The sequence below is a fragment of the Abramis brama genome (assembly GCF_963993115.1).
Source record: "Abramis brama genome assembly, chromosome: 20".
In the NCBI taxonomy this organism is placed as follows: domain Eukaryota; kingdom Metazoa; phylum Chordata; class Actinopteri; order Cypriniformes; family Leuciscidae; genus Abramis; species Abramis brama.
In genome coordinates, this window is record NC_139982.1 from 29,958,204 (window position 1) to 29,982,811 (window position 24,608).

Below are 24,608 nucleotides of genomic sequence, written 5' to 3' on the forward strand. Positions count from 1 at the left end.
TATTTTAATATCACATAAAAGTTGTCTTATCATGATTACCTTTTATATGATTTTAAAACCAATCGCAGAAGACCAGCTTATCGATTAGTCGTGTTGTGCTTTAGCACGATTCCCTCCCCGCGTTTTTCCACACCACATTCCTTCATGGACCAGCAAACTTACTTCCTGCTTTACGTTGAATGACGGCGACTTCGACTAATCAGATGCGAGTAATGAGCCAGCGAGGAGTGTGATTGGCTGAGCGTGGCGAGGAGGGCGGGGCAAGCTGTCTCGGTGCTCGCGTGTGTTGTTCGAGGGAAAGCGCTTGCTGGAGCGATTCGAGGCCTTGCATCTACTTTCTATGAACGAAAAAGGAATAAACACGTTTTGTTTCGTAGTTTTCCTCATGCAGCAGGCAGAAATCGTTGGATAAAAAGAAACGGAGGTAGAGGAGGGGTTAAATGGTTTGCATTATTTAAATCACATTTACTGCTTGTGTTAACGTTACTGTACAAAGGCTGTTGGTTTTTGTATATGAAGACGGTTGTTTCTGGCCAGGCCGCAGTAATTTGACCAGTTCTTCTGTGCATGCTTTATTGTGTGAGCCAGGGGTTAAATTTGATTGATTTAGATGCTGATTTGAGTGTTTGGCGAATGAAAGTGTTAGCAGTTCAGTGTCTGCTGTTGCATGGATCTCAAGGGCCTTGGCAGCATGTGATGGCCTCGCGTGTGTTTCTGTGTGAATTTAATCAGTTCAAGGACAGACAGTAAAAACCCCACTCATGAGCTCACCTGTCTGGGTCATTATTTAGCCTAGGAGGGGGGAAAATATGCATTATCATTTTAAATCATTTTAAAGCAAAAGTCTGTAAAGGATCAATAAATGCATCATGGATGCTAAAGGAAAGGGTATCATTTTGGTTTGGTGCATCATTTGCTGTTCGTATTAATTGGCAAAAAAAAGGTATGACTAAACCTGTAATATGACTAGATGGAAAAAGCACACAGAATGGCAAATGCTATAGTTTTGTATGCTTTTAACAAGTACTAATACTTCTCTCAAATTTTAGGTTATTCTCACAAAAACATACTACTTTACTATTTTTGCAGTATGTGGTATGCATACTGTGCAGAGTATGCAACTACATTTGCCAGAATGCAGTATACAACATAACACTGTGTGGAATCCCACAATGCAATTCACTTGAATCCCATAGGAATGCATTGCAAATATATTGTCATCCCATAGTCAAGACTTTTTCAGTTGAAATTGAGCTAAAAATGCAATCTAATATTATTAATTTACAAAAACATTATGTCACTGGATGCGACATTACAGTAACGAAGCACATTACTGTTTGAAACATATCGCCCATTGTTGTCTACAACTTTAAAAAAAAGTTTAAATCCCATAGATCCCAGTAAACAGTGTTAAAATTCCTTTTTGAACATAGTCTTTCCAATGAGTTTGTAAACTGGTGATATATCACAATTTTGCGTTGGATGGCTAGTTTGTACTGACATGCTTGTTTTTGTTTGTTTTCTAGGTGTTGAACAATCACACATGATTCTCATGAAATGGGAAGAATGTAGAGACGTGAATACAATCAGCTAGTTTTCTTTTTTAATTTGTTTTATTTTGAGACGATGGCCTACACAAATTATAGCTCGCTAAACCGAGCTCAGCTCACCTTTGAATACCTGCACACAAACTCGTAAGTATCAATTTGAGTTAGCGTTACAAATTTTCTTGCAAGCAACAAAAGAAAAGATGACATGAAACCTTGTTTCCGATCGGACTGCTAAAAGTATGTGCGCCCTGACTCAATCAATCAGCCAATCAGATTGGAACTTGTGATTCTCAAAAGCGGTCATTTTTGTGTGCCGACATGCATTGCATGGTCCGTGAACAGTCAGTAGGATCCTGCTTCTACTTTCCGCTAAGCAGTTTGCAATGACAACATACCCAGAAATTATTCATTGATTCAATGAAAGTTACTGTAGCATTGATGAGCAAAGTAATGCGCCCATTATTAATGGGATTGCAAACGATGCATGTTTTTGTGAATTGAAGGCCAAAGAACAATTTGAATGGGGATGTTGCTCTGTTTAGACATGTATAACAATGTTCTAATAATGTATGAATTATATTTTGACAAATACTTGGGTATTTATCGCCATAAAGGACAAAGGTAACAGTGGCCATGAAAAAGGTCATTTCTTTTGTTGTTTATCGATTCTATTATTGCCAACAGGACAACCCATGAGTTTCTTTTTGGAGCTTTGGCTGAACTAGTGGACAATTCAAGGTACAAACACAATTTAGTTTTTAAAAATAAATATTTCTGACACTAAGGCGCTGTTTTCACCTGGTATTAAGATGAGTTTTGGTCGATCGGATCACAAGTGGACGACGGTAAATACAGTTGTTAACGTTTTGAGCTTCTCCACTTTCGACACTTCCAGAGGGAGTTGAAAATGCATTAGACCGGATTGCTTTCGTAGTGTAAACGCTCATGTGATCGAATGTGTTCAAACAACCACAAAAGACCGTCTTCTCTCCGTCTACTGATCTAATGAGTGACATTATGAGAAGAGCTCGAGCCAGACGGGGTTTAATCTGTCGTCTGGAGACCCAAGTTTGTTTTGAAGATGATAAACATACCAAGCACAATGTTCTCTCTCCATTCCTGATTTCTAACACACACTCACAGCGTTCGGCTGGTCTTGTGTCTGTCAGAGCAGAAACTAAAGCTGATGCTCTCCGTGTGTTTTTCCGTCGTCTCCGGTCGTGTTCATATGTAAATTACACAAGCTTATTTCATCCATTAGATCGAAAAATCTGAAAAACCCATACATTTACTCGCCCGTAAACCCTTCCCTCGAAGAAATCAGGACAGAAGTGGTTGAAAGTGGACAAAAAAGACAGATTAAAACACCAGGTCTACTTGTGATCCGATCGACCAAAACTTACTGATATCAGCTGTAAAAAGGGCTTCTATCATCAAAAAGATTTGCACTGTTGAAGTGAACATCCACTCCATTTCTTTTCTACAGAGACGCCAATGCCACACGGATAGACATCTACACAGGTTACATACAATGGTTTTAACTAAGTTAAAAATGTCAACATTTGCTAAAATTTGTAGTATAACAAAATAGATTGTTAATATTCATTTGTTACCGCCAATCAGAGAAGAGACCGGATCTGAGAGGCGGGTTTATGCTGTGTTTTCTTGACGATGGCACTGGAATGGACCCCAGTGAGTAAACCAAAGAAACCAAACCCTTCATACCACAAAATGCATGCATTTTCACTCAAGATCTCAAACACAACAGTGATGACAACAGAACTGTTTTGAATAGGTGAAGCCACTCATGTCATCCAGTTCGGCAAATCGAGCAAACGTTTCCCAGAGTCTACTCACATCGGCCAGTATGGAAACGGATTAAAGTCGTAAGTATCGTTACACTTTTCTTGGAAGCCGATGAACTGCCATCATCTCGTTATTTATGTTTTTTTTAATGTACGTCCTGGTCTCTTTTAGGGGTTCCATGCGTATAGGGAAGGACTTCATTCTTTTCACCAAAAAAGACGACAAATTAACGTGTTTGTTTTTGTCGCGAACGTTTCATGAGGAAGAGGGTCTGGATGAGGTAGGAAGTTGATGGGGAAGCATCATTCACAAATGCTCATTTTAAGCGAAGAGCAGATCTCTAAATGCTTTCGGCCTGTTCTCGCAGGTGATTGTCCCATTACCCAGCTGGGACGTGAAGACCCAGCAACCTCTGACTCAAGACACTGAGAAGTACGCTACTGAGACTGAACTCATCTTTAAGTATTCTCCTTTTAAGAACGAAGAGCAGCTATTTCGGCAGTTCAAGAAGATCGAAGGACCCAGTGGTTGGTTTTTACAGCACTTTGTCTGAAATGAAGGCCGGCTAATCAGATTGTATCTGGTGAGGCCGTTAAATCTGAGTATTGTGTGTTCGTAGGTACACTGGTTGTAGTTTATAATTTGAAGTTGATGGATAACCGAGAGCCGGAGCTGGATGTGGAGACGGACCACCAGGACATTATGATGGCCGGGACGCCCGTAGAGGGAGTGTGAGTCCATTCGCTAATTTTCATAAGCAGGGTTGTCTAATCCTGTCCAATTTCTACAGATCTTAGCAACAACTCTTACGTAGGGCTGTGCGATTAATCATAATTGATTTTCGATTTTGGCATCCAACGATTATGAAAACACAATAATACTTCACAGCAGTATGCTTTTATTTCCTTTCTAAAAGTCCTCCTGTGGTTAAAATCAAGCTTTTAATGTTGTTTATATGTCTATGTGGTGTTTTTAATGTGCTTTAAGACAAACCATGTGTAAAGTCGACACCATTGCTGAGTATTTTCTCCTTAAAACTGCAGTGAACCAAAGACAGTCTCAAAAACACTTTGAAATCGCTGGTGTTTCTGACGTCACAAACTACCTTGTAACCAGTAATTGTACCTTGTAACCTTGTAATCAGATCAACGCGTGATCGACAACGAGTGGATCTCAGTGAGTGGAGGCGGGGCTCATTTGCATATTCATAGAACTGCGTATAATAAATGAGGCAAGGGTGTTGAGTTACATTCAAGCTATTTTAAGGCATCAAGAAAACCTTTTCAAGGAAAAAAATGTTTAAATGTGTCATTTTGGTGATGAAAGATGAGTTTTAAGGGATAAACATATTGACTACAGGGGGACTTTAACATCCATATCAGCCAAATAAGTAAGTGTTGTAAAATGCAGTCTACTGTTGCTAAACTGCGGGACGTGTTTGAAAGAACAGTTTATTGGATCCGTCCATTAGCTCTTAAAGTGACAGCAGACTTATGCCCGGTACACATTGTATGATTTTGGGCTGTCCCAGATTAGAGATGACCAATCGTGGTGATTTCTTTAGTCGTGGCTCCTCAGTGGTCCTCCATCGTTCAGTAAGAGAGGTCAGAGTCCTGCATGGGTCCGATTTGGTAAATCCGCACCCGCCTGTACCCGCAGTGCTTAAAACCGCATCCGACCCGTTTTCCGACAGCAGCACTGATTAAAATCCGCACCCGACCCGACCCGCTTAAAATAGAACCGACACCCGACCCGCACCCGAAATAAAATCAGTTTAGCCAATTTATAGACAAAAATGTTTATTGCCAGGTCATACAGAAGTTATTACACGACAATTAACACAAGGACAACTTCAGCCGAAGCTGTCAAAAGACCAGTACAAGAAGAACATGGCTAACGTTACCACAAAACTGAGTAGCCTTGTAACATTTTACCAGTCGAACAGACAACACTATATCAGCCACACAATTTCGTCTAGCCTACATCTGACAATTTTGGGTTCAAACATGCCCTGCACACCACACATACTTAACAGTGTTACATTTGAAAAATACTGTTCGATAGAACTGCTTGGTTTGTTACCACAGTTTCTGCGTGCTTCCTCAGGGATGAAGTTCCACATTTGCGCGGCTATCCAACACGAAACAGCATGCAGCAAGCCTTTCACAATATTTTCTTCAGATAACTCCAAATTTCTCCCACACACTGGACTTGATTTTTGATGACGTATTGTCGACAACTTTACAATCTCCACCTGCTATTCTTTTCTTCAACTCCTCAGCATCTATCTTGACGACTGCTAGCAGATCGCGCGCGCGGTTATGATGAATTTTTAAAACTGAAAGTAGCCGAGGTAACGTTATAGATCCTGGGAGGGCGTGGCGCGTGGGCACAAATAAACTGATGTGGATTTTAAATGATTTTATCAACTTGAAATACAGGCATATTTTTGTAGATGTGTTCCTAAAAATATGCATATATTTTTACATTTGCATGTGATTGTTTGGTTTAAAACAATCGCATGCAAACGTAAAAATATATGCATATATAAACCCGTGTTTAGACCCTTGTTTCCCCCGTGTCCGACCCAACCCGCACCCGTATCCGACACAGTTGGATATTTCTCACCCGTTTGAGCAAAATTTGCAGGTCACCTGTCGAGTACAACAAATGACAAAGGGAAATCACTCACTGATCTTGGCTGCATAACTTAAGTAGATTTAATAAGGATTAATTTATATTTAATGTATACAGCAGTTATTTTACATTTGATTTTTCAATTTTCTTTTGTAGGCTATTACTTATCTGAATACCACTGTTGTACATCTTCCTAAAAAACTTAAAACACTTCATTTAATTTAATTCATATTTTCATTCTGCTGTACTTATTTGTCCATTTTGTTTGTAAGTAGTTTCTTTGTTCTTATTGTATTGCTGACTGTTACTTGTCATATGTAATTGCTTTGAGGACCTTTTTCTTACATTAGTTAACCTATGATTAATTTTGAAAATGGTTAAATTTCACTGATATTTTAAATTGCTCATATCGTGAAATAAGACTTTGATCATATCACCCACCAATAATAGTGTTAAATAATTGTGATTTTTGCCATAATCAAGCAGCACTGACTCAAAGCACACTTAAACCAGCTAGTCAAGATCTTCAGGATTTCTAGAAACTTCCAGACAGGTGTGAGCTAAACTCTACAGAAAAATGGCCCTCCGGGTGCAGGATTTGTCATAAACCGACTGATATAGAGTGGTGTAGGCATGACATCACTTTGTAGGCCAAAACGCAGAAGCGAGTTGCATTTTAGCACTGATTTCATCGTCCCGAAGTCAATGGGTTTCTTGAATGGGATTTCGGTTAAATGGCTGAAATAATGTCTGTGGTGAACACAAGCTCAAGACACTTTCACGTTTTATTCTACGACATAAAATACATCAGTGTTACCCCACTCGTGATTTTTTTTTTAAGCTGTTACGTGTCTTGAAAAAGGCGCTAGGTTGCTAACAAGTGTCTAAATGAGACTACAGAGGCTGTCGAGGAGATTATACACCGAACAAGTAAACTCAGTCTGCTTTTACAGCATCGTTATGCTTATTATTGTGCTCTTACAAACTATTCCAACTCAAACGTTCATGGGAAATGTTTTTAAAATTAAAACTGAAAGAGCTGTCGGAGGATTAGTGATGGTGACGTTGAAGTCGTGGGACCCTGATATAGTTCGTTAATAGCCTACCTTTAGCTTTTTACTTCTGGCGACTGCATTTAAGCTTCAAAATTCATGAAAGTTGTGTTCATCTGTGATGATAATTATCTTGATGGACAAAACATGCAAGTATCATAAGCTTTTGTTGATCACAGCGCATGTTTTTAGCGATAATCCAAAAGCCTATGGCTAAATCCTATTGGGTTTTTGTCGAGGGAACCAGCGTGATGCTAACTGACTAACATACTAACATATAGTGTTGTTTTTGGCGGCCTATTTTAATTTTAGTTTTAGTCTAGTCTTTGTGTCAAGCTGTCATTTTAGTTTTTATTAGTTTTAGTCACGTTCATACTCCTTTTTAGTCTAGTCAAGTTTCAGTCAACTAAAAGTCTGAGCATTTTAGTCAGAATTATCCATGACTATTTTCGTCTAGTTTTAGTTGACGAAAACTGATGACATTTAGTCTAGTTGTAGTCAATGAAAATTGTATTTTAGTCTCTTTTTAGTAATGCAATTCTATTTAACCCAGTCAATATAGTGAACCACTATGGAAAAATAGCAAAAATAGCGAACAGAAAAGTAACACTCGTCTCATTCGTGGAGGTGGAAAAACAAGTTCTTTGTGACATCCAAGATTTATTGTATTAAATTAAAATGTTTGCGATTTTAATATAAGTACATGGTTAAATATTTTACCACTTGCTTGAGCAACTTAATATATAAATCTATATAAAAGTAATGCATTGAATAATACAGTGTTTAAATTGTGTTTAAACGTGAATTACATCTATTAAAGAGTATGTGTGTACAAAGAGAATCGCAATGCTGGAAAAACTTTTTTTTAAATAAAAGTAGCTGATAACTTCTGGATTTGAAATAAAAATATTGAGTATGTGTTTGTGGTACAGCTGTGGATCAGTTACGCACTGCAAACGCAGCATATGTGAAAAAGCACTATAGTGCTGCTCCTGCTCCATACACACTGCACACAGAGTGTGTGTGAAACGGGCATCAGATTTAACTTTGTTGGTTGTTGTTTACGCTAACTCACCGCAGTAGCATAAAATAATGCCGCGAGTGGGGCTTGAGGAAGTGACGTCGTCTGCGCAGTGCGACCGGATGCAGCCCCTGAAGTGAGACACGGGAAACAGAAATACTGCAAAATATAATAATAACACGACTAAACGAGACGAAATAACGTCATAACGTTTCGTTTTGGTCAATGAAAATGAAGAGACATTTTAGCATAGTTTTTATTTTGTAAACCACATTTAGTCTCGTTTTTATTTGTCTCAATATTGCATTATACATTTGTTTATAGTTATCGTCACATGACCAGCATTTACGTTGCGTCTCGTCTCGTTTTCGTCACTTGATAAAGGTTCGTTGACGACGATATTTAGTCATAATTTTCGTTGACGAACACAACACTACTAACATACAGTGTGGGTTTTTAACATGTTAATGTAATGTTGGATGTTTTTTGATGATGCTGAATGTACATTTGTTGTCATAAACAGAAAGCCAGAGAGGCGGTCCTTCCGTGCGTATGCTGCTGTCCTGTACATCGACCCCAGGATGAGGATCTTCATTCAGGGTCACAAAGTTCGAACCAAGCGGTTGTCTTGTTGCTTGTATAACCCTAGGTAAACATGAAATAACACCAGCTTCACACATATCACACAGCCGCAGGGTTTCATATCAAACCTCTTCATGTTGTGAAAAAGTGCTAGTTTTATAGTGGAGCGTTCTTGTAACTCCCTCAGTGGCAAAAACAATCCCAAATACAGAACAGCCTGTTCTTTTGACTTCTAGGATGTACAGATACACGTCGACACGCTTTAAAACCCGTGCGGAGCAGGAGGTCAAGAAGGCAGATCACCTCTCGAAACTCGGTGAGTTTAACCCCAGCCCACACAAACAGCTCAGACTGGACTAGCATCGCTGGTGGGTGTTAAGGGAAGTTGACTTCGGGCTTTGTGGGTTATGATAGCATTTCCTCTATCTGACCGTTTCTGCTTTTAAGCTCCACAAATACTGAACGATGAGTGTTGACAGATGTAGATGCTTGCTTTAAAAGCACACAGGAAATGGGCATGTTTGTAAAGGCATCATTTCACACTTCCTTTGATAAAGATTCGAACAGACGAGGAAATGTAAGTGGGTTTTAGACTAGATTCTTAGTGAAGTGAGTGAATTAGACATTGTGCTGTACAATCAAATCACTTATGTCTCATTCCCAGGTCTTCTTTTTTTGTCTTTTCTTGTATAATGATTTATGTAGTGTGTGTATATATAGGGCTGTGACGGTGGTAATGGACCAACCACCGGCGGTGGCACGGTGTTTTTTATATATATGATATGTATATGTATGTGTGTATATATATATATATATATATATATATATATATATATATATATATATATATATATATATATATATATGTATAGATGTGTGTATATATATATTATCAGTTTCTCTGTTTTTACTATTTATAGGTATGTGTTTGGGTAAAATTAACATTTTTGCTTTATTCTATAAACTCCTGACAACATTTCTCCCAAATTCCAAATAAAAATATTGTCATTTAGAGCATTTATTTGCAGAAAACGACAACTGGTCAAAATAACAAAAAAGATGCAGTGTTGTCAGACCTCGAATAATGGAAAGAAAATAAGTTCATATTCATTTTTAAACAACACAATACTAATGTTTTAACTTAGGAAGAGTTCAGAAATCAATATTTGCTGGAATAACCCTGATTTTCAATCACAGCTTTCATGCGTCTTGGCTTGCTCTCCACCAGTCTTTCACACTGATGTTGGGTTACTTTATGCCACTCCTAGTGCAAAGATTCAAGCTTCTCGGCTTTGTTTGATGGCTTGTGACCGTCCATCTTCCTCTTGGTCACATTCCAGAGGTTTTCAATGGGGTTCAGACACTTGATATGAAACAAAGTCTCACCTTTCAAATTTGGTAATTTTTTTAAACGAAATTTAAACAATAAATACCGTTTCGTGGCCCTTTAATGTTTCTGACAGATCGCTTGTGTTAAAGCTGCTCGTGAACCGATCATCTCTTCCTTCTAGTTCATTTATAGCATCAAATAAACATGAATGAACATAAGGAATGTTGTTTTAACCGCGGAAAGACGTCAGTACATGCCGTTATTCAGGTTCAAATCCTCCTACGTTAATCTACTAACTCTCCTGACTGCTTTGTCGGACAAAAATGGCAGATTCGGCAGGATGGCGGATTATGATAGGTCAGATTGCCTGTCAATCAAACTCCCTAAAGTTACTATTCTACTCCAATTCATTTTTGAAATTTAATAATTTACATTTACACATGCAATATAGTGCATTATTCTCAAGCTGTTTTATCGATATCGTTCCACAGTTGAAACACTGGTTGAAAGATGTAAAACATACCAATCAATCATCTCTTCTGCGCTTTTTACTGGTAGCAAACAGCATTGCATTGCTGATTTTAAAGTCCCACTCCGATCATATTTTGAGCTATTTTTAAACATTCTCAGTGGTCTTTAAATGATGATTATGCCGTTTTTAGCCAAAATCACAAAACCTGTGCCGTTTTCTGGGACTTTGCTTCAGCAGAGCGGCAGTAGCTCATTAGCAATTCGCCTCTGCGTTGTGGGCGGAGCCGTTGGCACGGAGACGACCCTCCCCCTCGTTCACGCCGCCGCCGACTTGAGCTTCCGAGAAAACGGAGGAGAATCTGATCATCGCCGTTGCTGGGTTTCCTATCATTATCGGATTAATTGCAGTTTAACCATCAGAGTGAAAGTTTATCATTTGCATGTGTTTTTAAGTCCTGCCAGTTTAACAGGGCGCGCTTGACAGGGCATATAAGAACGCAGAGAGAGAGAGAGAGAGAGAGAGAGCCTCGGCCGCGCGCGCGCACTCACTATTAATAATAATAAATAATAATGTGACCAAAACGGTTATACAAATGCTGTCATTATAAAAGGTTTCTAGTGTCAATGTATTGCTTGTTTATTTTGTTTACTTTTCATGGTGTGACACTTCTCTTCTCCCATGGTCGAACATAGAATGCTGCTACGTCAGAGCGGCCAAAGCGTCAACAAGCTTCCTCGTACTTTTTGACAAGCGTCCTTGACAGGGCGGCCAGAGCTTCTTTGCCGCTCAAGTCGGCGGCGGTGTGAACGTACAGTTAGCATTGCAACCCGCTACCGCACATAGGTGTTGATCCGCCATCGTCTTCTCTACTCCTCAGAACCTGAGCCACGCGGGCGCGGGCGGGGGCGGGGGCGGAGGGGAGTATGAGCTTGTGGCACCGCCCAGTGGAGTTACTACGTCACAACTCCAGTCTATTTTAGCTGGCATTTTAGCGTCTGCTACTGATTCACAGCCATTTGAATGCAGAAATACTCAGAAATACAACTTTGAACTTATTTTTCTCAAGATATGTCCTCTAACATCAGAAAAATGCCACAAGAACATGTTAACACCTAGAAAAACATGATTTTCATCGGAGTGGGTCTTTAATTAATATGTGTGAGGGAGAGAGAGCAAAGACAGTGCTTAGTTTGAAGACAGAGAGAGGGGGGGAGGGGGTTAACATGAACAGCTGTCATCAACATCACTCATAAATCACAATAACTGATCAAATAAGGCTTTGGTGGGACTAGAAAATTTAAATGTAGAAAAATCACTATAAATAAATGGTACTTGACTTGTGCGTATGTTTGACTTCCTCTCTAGCTGAGGAGAAGGCGCGGGAGTCCGAGAGTAAAGCTCGTGCCCTGGAGTTAAAGCTTGGTGATGACCTATCCAAAGAAGCCAGAGTAAGACACACACACAATTCAGACCCAGAACAGAACTCTGGACTATTTATCAATTTTTATCTGTTTATTAAACAAATTTGAATTTAGACGCTCATAAATTGCACTTATGAGTTTGTCGTATATGCAGGTTTTTAATAAATTTGTTTCATATTCTCATCATGTGATTTCAGGCCGCACTGAGAAAGGCGCAGGATTCGGCTGTGGCGTTACGTGCTGAAGCTACTAGAAAACAAGCCATCCATGCATCCAAACAAAAGTAACACACACCCATCCACTCCTACAAATACACTATAACCTCTTAAAGATGTTTTATAATTATCACATTTGACTTTAGTCTAATATAGCCTCATATCCTTGAAAACACACTTGCTGACTATTGTCAAGATTTATTTGTATAACGCTCACAAAACACAGTTTCAAAATCAGCATTTTGTCGTTTCAGAGCTTTGAAAGAACCCAAGGAGCTGAACTTTATATTTGGCGTGAACATCGAGAGGCGAGACCAGGATGGTATGTTCGTCTATAACTGCAGCCGTCTTATTAAGATGTACGAGAAGACGGGACCACAGCTGGAGGGAGGAATGTGAGTGAAAATCACACAGATATTATACATTATACAAGCTGATGTGTAACAGTTAGGGATGCACCGCTAAACATTTTTGGGGCCGATACCGATTTTAACAAACAATTATTGGCCGATTCCGATATTTGTCACTTGATTACATTAAAATAGATTGTGTTTTGATCATGTTTTAAATCAGCAAAGTAAAAAAAAAAAAAACATGCATTACATTATGCTAGTTTATTGCTAATAAAAAACGTGGATTCTAAATCCATGTTTCCAAACATGGATTGGATCCATTTAACATTCAGCAGGCCAACATAAATACAACAGAACAAAGATACATATGAAATAAACAGTGCTTTTAAGTAGGTTTAATAGTTTTTTAAAGTACAGAAATAAAGTAAACAAATGTAAAATAACATATATATTTTTCTCTGTATAAATTAAATGCATATATTATTAACACATTGAGATGTAGCTAAATTCTACTGTACAACAGTAATATTTCAGCGCGGAAATCATAGGGTCCTATACATATCAATTTATGAAAGTTACAAAAGTTATTTAGTCAAGAGTAGTGAGCGAATTATTATTATTATTATTATTATGTTTATTTTTTGTCTTTTGTTAATTGATTAACATTAAAACACATACAGCAATTGTTTTATTGACCTTTTTCATGCTATAGCTAATATGCTGATGGTTGTAAATTGATCAAAAATCGACGGCCAATACATCGGTGCATCTCTAGTAACAATAGCATTAATAGTGTGGATGACCTCTGTGTGTGTGTGTGTGTGTGTGTGTGTATCAGGGCCTGTGGAGGTGTTGTAGGAGTGGTGGATGTTCCCTATCTAGTGCTCGAGCCAACGCACAACAAGCAGGACTTTGCAGACGCTAAAGAATACAGACACTTACTGAGGGCCATGGGAGAATATCTCGCCCAGTACTGGAAGGACATCGGTATAGGTCAGTCTGTGTGTTTGTCTTTGATAACTAACATGCAGACAGGCATATATTATTTTTTATAATGTTTGTAATAAATTTAACATGAATTAAATGTTTCCCTCAACAGCTCAGAAGGGTATAGTGAAATTCTGGGATGAATTTGGCTATTTGTCGGCCAACTGGAACGCCGTCCCATCAAATGAAATTCGGTTTCGTCGACGGAGAGCCATGGAGATACCGGTCACCATCCAGTGTGGTACGAACATAAACTCACTCTCAGCACTTCACAAGCTTCCTTTAACATGCCAGAAACACATTTATATCCTAAAAACATATTTTGCGGTTACTGATTTGATTACTAAAGTACTAAGCTTTTGTTCGATGTGAATGTTGCATCTAATTGTGACACTTGTTACTGGTGTATTTTTATTAATTTTTATATACTAAGCAATTAGACTCTTAAACAAATATTTCTAGACTTCATTGAAGGTGGAACTTGACCCTTATCTAGAGACCAGAGTCATGTTGGGTAGGTTATTATGTCTTGGGCAGGTAAGAAACCACCTAAAATACCCAAGCAATCACATAGCAATGCCGTAAGAAACAACCAGCACACCCTAGGACATGCATCCTCATCCTCGGACCGCTGGCTAGGTTTAACCGGACACATTAGCATAATTTTACCTTTTCTACAGTTTATAGTAATCAGCTTATTACTCAGTTTATCAGTTATGGTAATTCTAAATCATAAATCAGTTTATGGTAATTATCTTTTTGCTGCTATATCCTCTTATATTGAAATCTAGAGCCAAATGTGCTTGATTCAAGCCCTTTGTGTTCCATGTGTAACACAAAGTTGAGATGTTTCCCAGAGAGACAAAAACAATATGTGGTGTCGGAGGAAAAGATCCACGAGAGAAGAGAGATGGTGTATTTTCCCTGGGTTTAATCAAATAATTTAATAAAAAGGTCACACTCATCTGCATACATGGTGTCAATTGTCAGCTATTAATGGACGAGGGCGAGGCGGCCCAAAGTCCATTAATACCTGACAATGGACACCTCTTAAGGGCATTAACACGCTTATACCATGGTCACTTGCCAAATAACACATTTTTAAAACATTAGTTTATATTTTAATTAGTTTTACAATCGAAATCTAAAGTTTTTACAAACAATAACTTGGTTTCCCTGGTTACGCCTGACGGTTTATTTAGCAACCGGAGATATTTATAGTATGCTCGATTTATAGTCAGTATAGATACTTTGACTGCCTGTTGCTATGGTTACTCACAGCTGATGTAGCCAGCGCATTTATTTATTAATTTCTAATGGTAAACAGTCAGTTTCACCAGATCTCCTTTACTAGGTGTCCTCTATCACTTTTTAATGGACACCCTGCAGCCAATCAGAATCAAGTATTCACCCAGACCATGGTATAAAGCACCACATTTAATAGCTGCAATGACGTGGTTATTTAAACAACAGCAGCAAAAACAGTATCCTCATCTTTGACTATTTGAGGATAGGGTTTTTTTTTTTTGTTGATGATGAAAATGTGTAACTATTGCAAAAAAGCATTGTCTGAACCTCCACTCAGAAGAAAATATAGAGCCTGGGCATCTTGGAACTTTAATTGAGTACCCCCATAAAATCTAATTTCTTAATTGTTTTTATCTTCCTGTAGATAAGTGTTTGAAATGGCGGACTTTGCCATTTCAGATGGATGCTGTGGACAAACGGTACCCAGACAGCTGGGTGTGTCTCATGAACCCGGACGGCACACAGGACAGGTTGGGAAACTGGACACCAGAAGCAGTCTAACCATTTAAGACTGTGTCTTTTTTAATGTTTTGTTTGTTGTTCTGTTCTGTTAGGTGTGATGCGTCTGAGCAGAAGCAGAATTTGCCCGTCGGCGTTTTGAAAAAAGACATCAAGTCGACAGAGGACAAACAGAAAGACCTGTCAGATAAAATCCGTCAGCAGCAAGAGAAACTGGAGTCCCTGCAGGTCTGTCTGTCACCTCAGCTCTCTTCTGAGCTTTGCTCTGCCTGTTTTGGTTAAATGTATGCTTTATTTCTCCTACTTCAGAAAACCACAACAATAAAATCAACAGCAGATATAAAACGGCTGCCTCTAGATGTCAGTACAAAACCTACAGAAGAGCGCACGCCTCAGGTACAGTATGTGTGTGTGCATCTAGATGTTTGTGGATGAATCACACACAAAAAAGTTATATTTCAGGCCAAATTATTTTTTTAAATCTGCACTTCACCGCAATTAAGCAAATTTTCTGGCCAAATGCAGCTGGACATTTTTCACAGTTAATTTTTTTACCATGATATATATATATATATATATATATATATATATATATATATATATATATATATTTGATTTACTCATTTTAAATAATATATTTGTGTTCGCATTACAGTATAATAACTGTATGGAAGCTTGTTTCCGCCACAGAATAAAACATTTTCAAAAGATAATTGCTACTTTTTATTTCACAATTGTGAGTTTACATTTCACAATTCTGATTTTATTTCTCAGAATTGTGAGTTATAAAGTCAGAATTGCGAGTTATGAACTCACAATAGCATGTTATAAAGTCAGAATTGTAATTCGAACCTCGAAATTCTGACTTTTTTTTCTCGTAATTGCGAGTTTGTATCTCACAATTCTGACTTTATAACACAATCCTGATAAAAAGTCAAAATTGCGAGGTGTAAACTCACAATTGTGAGATAAAAAGTCGCAATTACCTTTTTTTTATTATTATTCTGTGGCGGAAATAAGCTTCCATATAACTGGAAATATGCTTTCTGTCATAAAATAAAGATCCTAAAAATAGGTGTAATTTTTTTTTTTTAAGAGAAAGGGTTAATTTGACCTGGATATGTTTTTGTTTGGTTTCAAGCTATTTATTGTTCTCTTTATTTTGTTGAACCCTTATAGCCGACCCGCTCATCCCAGCGAGCAGCACCCCGCCCACGTTCACCACCTCTCCCTGCAGTGGTCAGAAAAGCTGTCAGTCAACCGCAGATAACAAAAACTCCTCCCCCTAAACCAACACCTCCTTCACGACCCACGCGGACCCCACCAGCACCTCCACCCAAAGCGAAGCCATCACCTGCAGCGAAGGCAACAAAACCCGCCCCCAAACCTGTAGCCCCGCCCCCAACTCCACCCACAAAAACGCCCGCTCGCAGAGGTGCCATGCAGAGCCGCACTGCTACAGTAAGTCGACTCAAAAACACATACATAAACTCAAACTTTAAATATCTTGTGTTTTCACATTGCTTAAAAATATCGTAACTATTTTATGCTAGCCATCGTCCGCCAAGACTGCTGGCAAACAAACTCCACCCAGCAAGAAAGGAAACATAAAGAAGGGTAGAGTCCAAGAAGAGGAGGATGACGAGGAAGAAGAAAGTGAAGAGGAAGAGGAGGAAGAAGAGGAGGATGAAGAAGACAGTGCGTCAGAAGAGGATGAACCTCAACCCAAAAAATCTAAGATGGCGGCGTCTGTTCAGGCTCGAGGGAAAACTGCAGTGGAAAAAAAACCAGTAGCAGTCGCAGCAGCAGCAGCATCAGTCAAACAGACCAACACTGAGGTACAGAATCACATCACAACGCTTAATTCACTCTCAATACAGCTTTAATTAATCTCAATTTCTCTCTTAGGTTATCACGAATAGCACTAATGAAGATCTGAAGAAAGATGTGACAAAAAATAATGCACAGAAAGGTAATATATGTATATCATTTCGGATTGTAAAGAGATGCGTGGAATTGTGTGGTCGAGATCTAATCAATGGTGTGTGTTGTAGATAAAGGCATGCAGGTAGAGGCGAAGGTGAACGGCGAGTGGTTCACGGGTCGTGTAACCGCAGTAGAGACGGGAAAGGACAATGTACGCTGGAAAGTCAAGTTCGACTACGTTCCCATGAACACTCCAAGAGACCGCTGGTACATGCACAATCATACACTAATCAATATTCACCACATGTATGACATACTACACGAAGGACCAGATTTACTAAACAGGGCAAATTAATGTGAGAAAGCAATCCCTAAAAGGGTGAAGACATGCTTTTTCGAGTGTTAAATAATGGTACAAATGCCAGTTAATATACCACAGCAAACCGTGTTGCTAAAAGCATATTGCATGACTTATTTAAATAGTCTCCTCCCATAAATTTTGTGTCTGAAAGGGAAACTCTTAAGGGTTGCACAGACTAGTCGACTTTAATGCTCTGCCATGGCGTTTTTAAACTTGGCGTTGACTAGTCGCTGATCATGGCCTATAGAGGGCGCAACAGGATAAGAAATCTTTGAAGTTCACTTTTACACTCAGTTTTCAACAGTTAAAATGTCAAATACATGCATACTCAGAGCGCTCCACAAGATATGTTTGATTATACCATCTAGATGCTCAAAATTGATCGGGTGAATGCATGGTTTAAACAGCTTATTGTACACGCAAGTTAATCGCTGTCCTAAACTAATGCGCTGCTGCATTGTAACGCACACACATACAGACAGTAGCGCGCTCATCACGTGAAGATTGCACACAGAATCATTCAGTAGCGCTGAAATATATTCTAAACTCTGTTCTGTGATTTATCAATGAAAAAAATGAAAAGCTTCACTAATAGTAGAGAGACGCTGCAAATTAATTCACACACTATCGCTCTATCTCTCACTAATGCATTCATATAAATGTAATCTTTACTGTGCGACTTAATCTGTATCTGATTTAGAACAAGCAGAAATCTGTGAGAAATATAACGACCAAAGACAAAAGAACTGATAAAAATAAGCTGTCATGTAGGAGTACTGTGTCATATTGCCATAGCTGTGCACAAGGCAACCCGCGTTCGAGTCTCAGCTCGAGGTTCAGGCTTATTTGTTCATCAATGACGTCATCAGTGACTAGTCGACTTGACTTTAATCACATAAATGTTGGCTTAAAAAAATCGTTCAACCCCTAGAAACTTCTACAAATTAGTGTTGTCAAAAATATCGATATTTCAATACGTATCAATACTGAAATATCTGAAACGATTCCGATGGCAAAGTGACACATCCGCCTCCTCTCACTCACTCCTCTCATTCGCTCAGGTTGAATAGTTTTGTTACAGGGCCTGAATTTTGGTGCGGGGTTGCGAGTATTGCACATCATTTTACTCATTCCTGCAGGTTTCACGCTTTTCACACACGCATCACTGATCTATATAAGTGACGTGCACATAAAGTCGCCTTTCATAAATGGCTTGTGAGGACCAAATTGAGTTCTTTTTCGTGGTTTAACAGAGCTTAAACAGTCAAATACACACAAAGTTGTCAAAATATCTGTCTTCTGTAGTATTTCTTACCCGAATACAACTGTTAGACCCACCTCTAACTTAAAGCCATGTTTCATTTGTCTCTTTATTCTATTGTATTTATTTGTGCTATTGTTTCCAATTTTTATTTTGTTTACTGTGCAAAATTTAGTTTAAAGTTTCAAATAAAGCCTCCATGTGCAATGTGAAAGCTATTGCTAAAAAATTACCCAAATTATAAAAAAACAAAAAATATGAGATGATGATAAAAAATAATATTTTTAGAATTTAAAAAATCTATAGCCAGGTTTCAATACAAGATTTTTTTTGCGAAAAAAGGTTTAGCGCATCAAAATGTTTACCTATATGGCTGATGGAAATGCTAATTATCAGTGGTTTTTTGTTGTTGCATTTTTACCCCAAACCCGCGTTAATTTCCGACCCTGCTTCTTTTTCATCGCAACTTTAAAATTCGAATTGCTTTTGCACATCAAATGTTAATTTGTGTTTGTTTGTTTGTTTGTTTTCAGGGTGTTTAAGGGCAGCGATGATGTCCGTCTTATGCGTCCAGCCTCTCCAGAGTCACGAAGTCCAGACACCAATCAGGGTCCAGCACGTTCTGTAACTCCGCCCACCGCTGCTGAGCCTGACACGACTCAGAGCGGGCCGAGCAGAGAGACCACAGAAGGCCTGGTGACCATGATGAGGTTTGTTTCTGTTAATGATTTGTGTGTTTTTTTGTGTATGTTTTTCATCCCTACATTCATGGTCTGTTTTGCGCAGGACGTTTATACGGTATTTTTTCCCTCCGGATTTCCGAATCCCTAAAGATTCTGTGAACACTATGAGCGCAGAGGACCTTGTGGCCTTTCCCATCGTGAGTACAGACCATCGTTGAGATATTTATAACAAGGCTAAATGATTTGAGTGCTTAAATGAGTGTCTTGTGCATTGCAGAAAGAGTATTTCCAGCAGTATGAGGCCGGACTCCAGAGTCTGTGTAATTCCTACCAGACGCGGGCCGAGTCTCGGGCACGAGCCGTGGAGGAGAAGAGCAGTGGGGCAGAAGCCAAACTACGCGAATCTGAAGAGAAACTCCGCAAACTCAGAACCAACATCGTCGCTCTTCTGCAGAAAGTCCAGGAGGTCTGAAACACACACACACACTCTCACTTTACTGCATTGACACGCAATAATATCCATTTTGCTATTTGTTTTGATTTTGTGGACTGTTGTCAAGGAAATGAGAATAATGAGCTGTTTAGAATCATCAATGGGAAAGAATGTTTGGAATTCTTTTGTTTATGTGTGTATTTTGTTCCGCAGGACATTGAGATCAGCAGTGACGATGAGCTGGATGCCTACATTGAAGATTTGGTCACAAAGGGAGAGTGAAACACTGCATCTCCTCTGTTTTACCTTCATTTTCACTCTCTACATTTGTGTTTCATGCATACTAAGAGTTCTAGCGGAAGACTGGAGATGATTGCTGGTCGGCCACATATTCATCCCTATATACTGTGACAGAACTCTGTAACGCAGCAAAAGCTTCATTGCCAACTTCAACGAAATTTTCGGTTCGAAACGCCACTCAGGCCATCAGCAGCTGCAAGTGATGAGAGATTCAAATGCTTTCAATCTGCAGTTTCACATCTTTGTTTGATTTAAATCTACATTGAGGTTTTGAGTTCATGTTGGCTGTTTTTTAGGGTCCCAGTATTGTAAAGCTTCATTCTCAACCCAGTTTTATGGAAGAGTCCTCAGCTGTTCTCACAGCTCGCATTGATCCTTTCAAAACAGTTCGACATTTTGAGTCTGAAAATGGGCTTTAACTTGCTGCTTTGTGATCCGTATTGTCTCAAGTTTGAGTTACTTCCTGATTCGGTTTCCATTTATTTGGATGTGATGTTCAGTTCGTGTTGTTTTATTTTTAACCTTCCAGTTTCCGTTTTTTGGAATAAACACTGATCTGACGCTGTTAACCTCTTCAGTTACAGTATTTAGTCTTCATCTTTATATCTGAGAATATTTTTTAAAAAGTTTTATTAAAACAGTCCAATAAAGTTTAGGATGCACATTTTGGTCTAATGTTTCTGTTTGTGTGGAAAAAACAACAGCTTTATGGTCTTGACTTGTAACCTCAATTTAGTTTATTAATTTGATTAATACATTCAATAATTCAAAAATAAATAATTTGATTAATACATTCAATAATAAAGTATATTGAATATACATGCTTGGCTTTAAGATGTAACGGTTGCATTTTACATAGCTAGTGCTAGTACAGTGTAAATGTATTGAACATAAATGTTGAAATTAAATGAGGGCGGCTATTATTTGATATAAATATGTATATATATATAGATATGGAGATTTATTTATTTTTTATTGTAAACAATTATTCACAGAAATTGTACCGTTCCAAATTAAAAAATGAATATAGTTCCCTTAAGTTTTTTTGTTGGGGTGTAGTTTCAGGAATATTTAGTTAAGTTAAAAATGTAATTGACAACCTTTATATTAAATTCCTAACGATATTTTTTTCAATAATTCAAAATGGTGCGCTTTTCTCCAGCAGCCGAAATACGCACTTACAAGGAATGCAGTAAATTTATGAGGTAAATTACTTAACAACTTAGTGTTTCATTAACCAATGAAATGTAAAAAAAAAAATAGCAACAGTAAGAATATAACTTTAAGGGACATGTTACCCATAGCTAAGTTTGGAGGGGGAAATCCTTGCAAGACATTTAAGACATGAGCATCATATAGCCTACTTAAGACAATATTGTGAAAGTACGTGAAATTTGGCATTATAGATCATGAAGCCAAACTTATATTATTTTAATATTAGCTGCTCTGTTGTAATGGCTCGGATCGTTTCAGTGTTTCAGCAGAGACAGTCTTCAGTGTTCATGTGTCTCTGGAACTCTGCGTGATGCTGGGAATTCTCTCTCCTCCCTTCTTGGGTTTCATGTGGCCAGAGTCCACCCTGTTTCAAAACACACACACAGACGCATTGATGTAAGCTTGCACACAGCTTGATGATTAAATTATTAATAACACTGACAAAGGAAATGTTTGATGGATTAGTTAATGTGTTATGTTCCTTCAGCTGTGAGACCATATTGAAAAACTCATTTCAACCTGAAAATAAAGATTTAGGATTTTGGGGGGAAACTTGATTTGGGGGGAAAAAAGTGCTAAAAGTATTTTCATTAATAGTCTCAGATTTTTGGACCCTACCCAGCCAACACTCAGCGTTCCCACAATTCTAAGTTTTTAAAAGTAAAATGCCATCAAATTGAATTGAATAATCCTAAAACTACATATTATTAATATTATGGATTAATAATTTTAAATAAGTAAAAAAAAAAAAATCTTAAAGAAAGAAATTGTGTAAATCTTAATGGCACAACGGATGGACCATTTAGTTTGTTGTTCGTATTGATGAATTTAAACACTTTTTTAAATTACTATTATTTTTGAATACGAATCAAACTAAAATGGTCCAATCCCTTGTTCCATTAATATTTATACGAAATGTTTTATTAAACTCTAGTTTCTTTCTCTTTTAAAAGTCTTAATCCATAATATGAATAATATAAGGATTCTTTTGTGTGTGTGAGTGTGTGTTGTTAGTAGGCTACATTAACTTCATTAGGATACATATAATATTTGTTAAAAATTATCAAGCATTTTAGATTGTAAAATAGTTGCCCTACAGAGGCTTACAGTTGGCATTGCTATATTACAATATTTTTTTACAGATGTGTGTGCATGGATTTGAACATTTTACATTCAGTAACAAACAAAAAAACCTTATCGTTCTTCTCTTGAATATTTTACTCCACACTGAGCTCCAGACGGCCGCGCGCAAAGACGGACTACCCCAAATATACAGCGCGGGCGTGCTGAGCGCGTTCATTCGCGCCATGATCGCGAAAAGATTCGTGGCCTCATTTTTGAACCTCAGACCGTTCTTAGTCACATATTTGACCGAGATGTTCACAAAAGACGGAGCCCACAAGATGAGAAAACAAATGACCACATAAACGATGATGCGCAGTGATTCTTTCTTGCTCTCCTTGTCGCTGCTGGGCTTCTCTCGGCTGAGCTGATGCCTCGCGATCATGTACAATTTGATGGTCATTAACACTTTGATGGCCACGATCACCTGTAGGACAATGACCCCAAACGCGTTCATTTGCGCGGCGAAAGCAACAGGCACGACACTTTGAACAGTAAGAATTGAATATGTGTAAATCCAACAGAGCGCGCAAACGCCAACCACAACCCCGCGCGTGATGTAACGCTTGTAGAAGAAGGGGTGACACACAGCCAAGTATCTGTCAAACTGAGCAAACACAAATGTCAACACGTTCACCCCTAGAAATGACGGTAAAATGTAATAAGTGCCGTTTCGGGACGGGTAACCCTCCTGGACGTCAAACAGGCCGAGGTAGAAGACAGAGCCACCGGTTAACGTGTCACTGATGCTGGTGTTTAACATGAAGATGAAGCGGTTCTGGGAGCGAAGGGCTCTGGTGCCCATGATGCCGATGACCACTGACCCTGCCAGGAGAGACGAACATGTGGCGAACAGGATATGAAAAATAAATATCAAATAATCTTCAGGACGCGAAAAGTCAACAGAGAATGGAACGGTTAGGTTAAAGGTGAGCATTGTAATGCCTTTAGTAGATGGAAGACACTGGTGCTGATTAAAGGGTGTTTAAGTAGATGTGGCTCAAACCCATGAGACTGAAATTCGACTAAGATGAATGATTCAGATAATGTCACATGGGAATAGTCTGCACTAGAGATTTTTATTTGCTTGGTGTCAGAGACCCTTGTGCTGTGATTGATGGGAGAGATGTTGGGTCTGCAATAAGATATTTGTGGATTATGCATGATATTTTGATACATAATAGTCTAAGTAGCCTATTCTTATGAGCCTTTTCATAAAACGGTAAAAATATTTGATATTATTTTTAAAAAGTGACAGTTTGGGCCCCAAAAAAATGGCAAACACTTTAACCCTTTCACGCATAGAGGTCAGTGGACAGCTGAAAAAGCATTTTATTCAAGAGTTTTCATGGCATAGTTGCACATCAACCTCTACGGTGGACACTATACACTGTCACCAAAAAAAATGGCAAAGTTGCTCTGGAATATCAATCCATTCCTTGGATGGACTTTTTTTTTTTTGCAGGTAAAAAAAAAAAAGAAGTAACATCTAAGGAATCATGTCATTGTTACATTTTCCAACTATTGATTTTAGATTTAGAGGAAATTCTGATTAATCATCCACTTAATTGGACATCATGCATCATAATTCATCATATTCTCCAGTAGAAGTTTGAGTCGGAAGTTTGAGTCGGACTGTCACCGGACTAATGATCTTGGTGACAGGGAACGGGCCAATATATTTGGGAGCTAACTTGTTGGAAACGGAACGGAGCGGAATGTTCTTGGTAGAAAGCCACACTTTTTGACCCACGACGTATACAGGAGGCCTTGACCGGTGGCGATCGGCCTTAGCCTTGGTGCGCACCCCACCTGGAGCAGAGTCTCACAGGCTCTGGTCCATGTGCGGTGGCACCTCTGGACGAAGGCGTGAGTGGAGGGGACCGCGACCTCGGATTCCAGACTCTGAAAAATTGGTGGCTGGTACCCTAAACTACATGGAGAGAGGCCCGTGGATGACACTGGTAACGAGTTATGTGCGTACTCAACCATAGACAGTTGTTGGCTCCAGGATGAAGGATTCTTGGATATCAAACATCGCAACATTCTCTCCAAATCTTGGTTGGCCTCCTCAGTCTGACCATTGCTCTGGGGATGATAACCCGAAGACAGGC

General features: G+C 38.7%; 2 protein-coding genes across 3 annotated transcripts; one reads left to right on the plus strand and one right to left on the minus strand.

Annotated features, from left to right (window-relative positions):
- The first annotated feature begins 250 nt into the window (after positions 1 to 250).
- morc2 (MORC family CW-type zinc finger 2) lies at positions 251 to 20,821 on the plus strand. Of its 2 annotated transcripts, none has more exons than XM_084095036.1 (27): positions 251 to 424; positions 1,527 to 1,694; positions 2,235 to 2,288; positions 3,037 to 3,071; positions 3,174 to 3,242; positions 3,346 to 3,436; positions 3,528 to 3,636; positions 3,724 to 3,883; positions 3,976 to 4,087; positions 8,590 to 8,715; positions 8,885 to 8,964; positions 11,816 to 11,898; positions 12,069 to 12,154; positions 12,341 to 12,481; positions 13,278 to 13,432; positions 13,539 to 13,667; positions 15,099 to 15,204; positions 15,289 to 15,421; positions 15,503 to 15,589; positions 16,373 to 16,654; positions 16,747 to 17,031; positions 17,102 to 17,165; positions 17,248 to 17,386; positions 19,275 to 19,451; positions 19,528 to 19,621; positions 19,702 to 19,890; positions 20,071 to 20,821. In XM_084095036.1, exons 2-27 carry the CDS (start codon positions 1,627 to 1,629, stop codon positions 20,137 to 20,139), a joined length of 3,123 nt encoding a protein of 1,040 aa, XP_083951162.1. In that variant the 5' UTR covers positions 251 to 424; positions 1,527 to 1,626; the 3' UTR covers positions 20,140 to 20,821. The 2 variants fall into 2 exon arrangements, with proteins under 2 accessions (XP_083951162.1, XP_083951163.1); XM_084095037.1 differs by having other exon boundaries at positions 258 to 443.
- Positions 20,822 to 21,550: 729 nt separating this feature from the next.
- On the minus strand, positions 21,551 to 23,431 carry LOC311070918 (uncharacterized protein; the record flags this gene model as incomplete). The annotated part of the gene is made up of 2 exons (XM_084095039.1): positions 21,551 to 21,736; positions 22,566 to 23,431. The coding sequence occupies 2 exons, from the start codon at positions 23,429 to 23,431 to the stop codon at positions 21,658 to 21,660; spliced, it is 945 nt and encodes a 314-aa protein (XP_083951165.1). The 3' UTR covers positions 21,551 to 21,657.
- Positions 23,432 to 24,608: the final 1,177 nt, after the last annotated feature.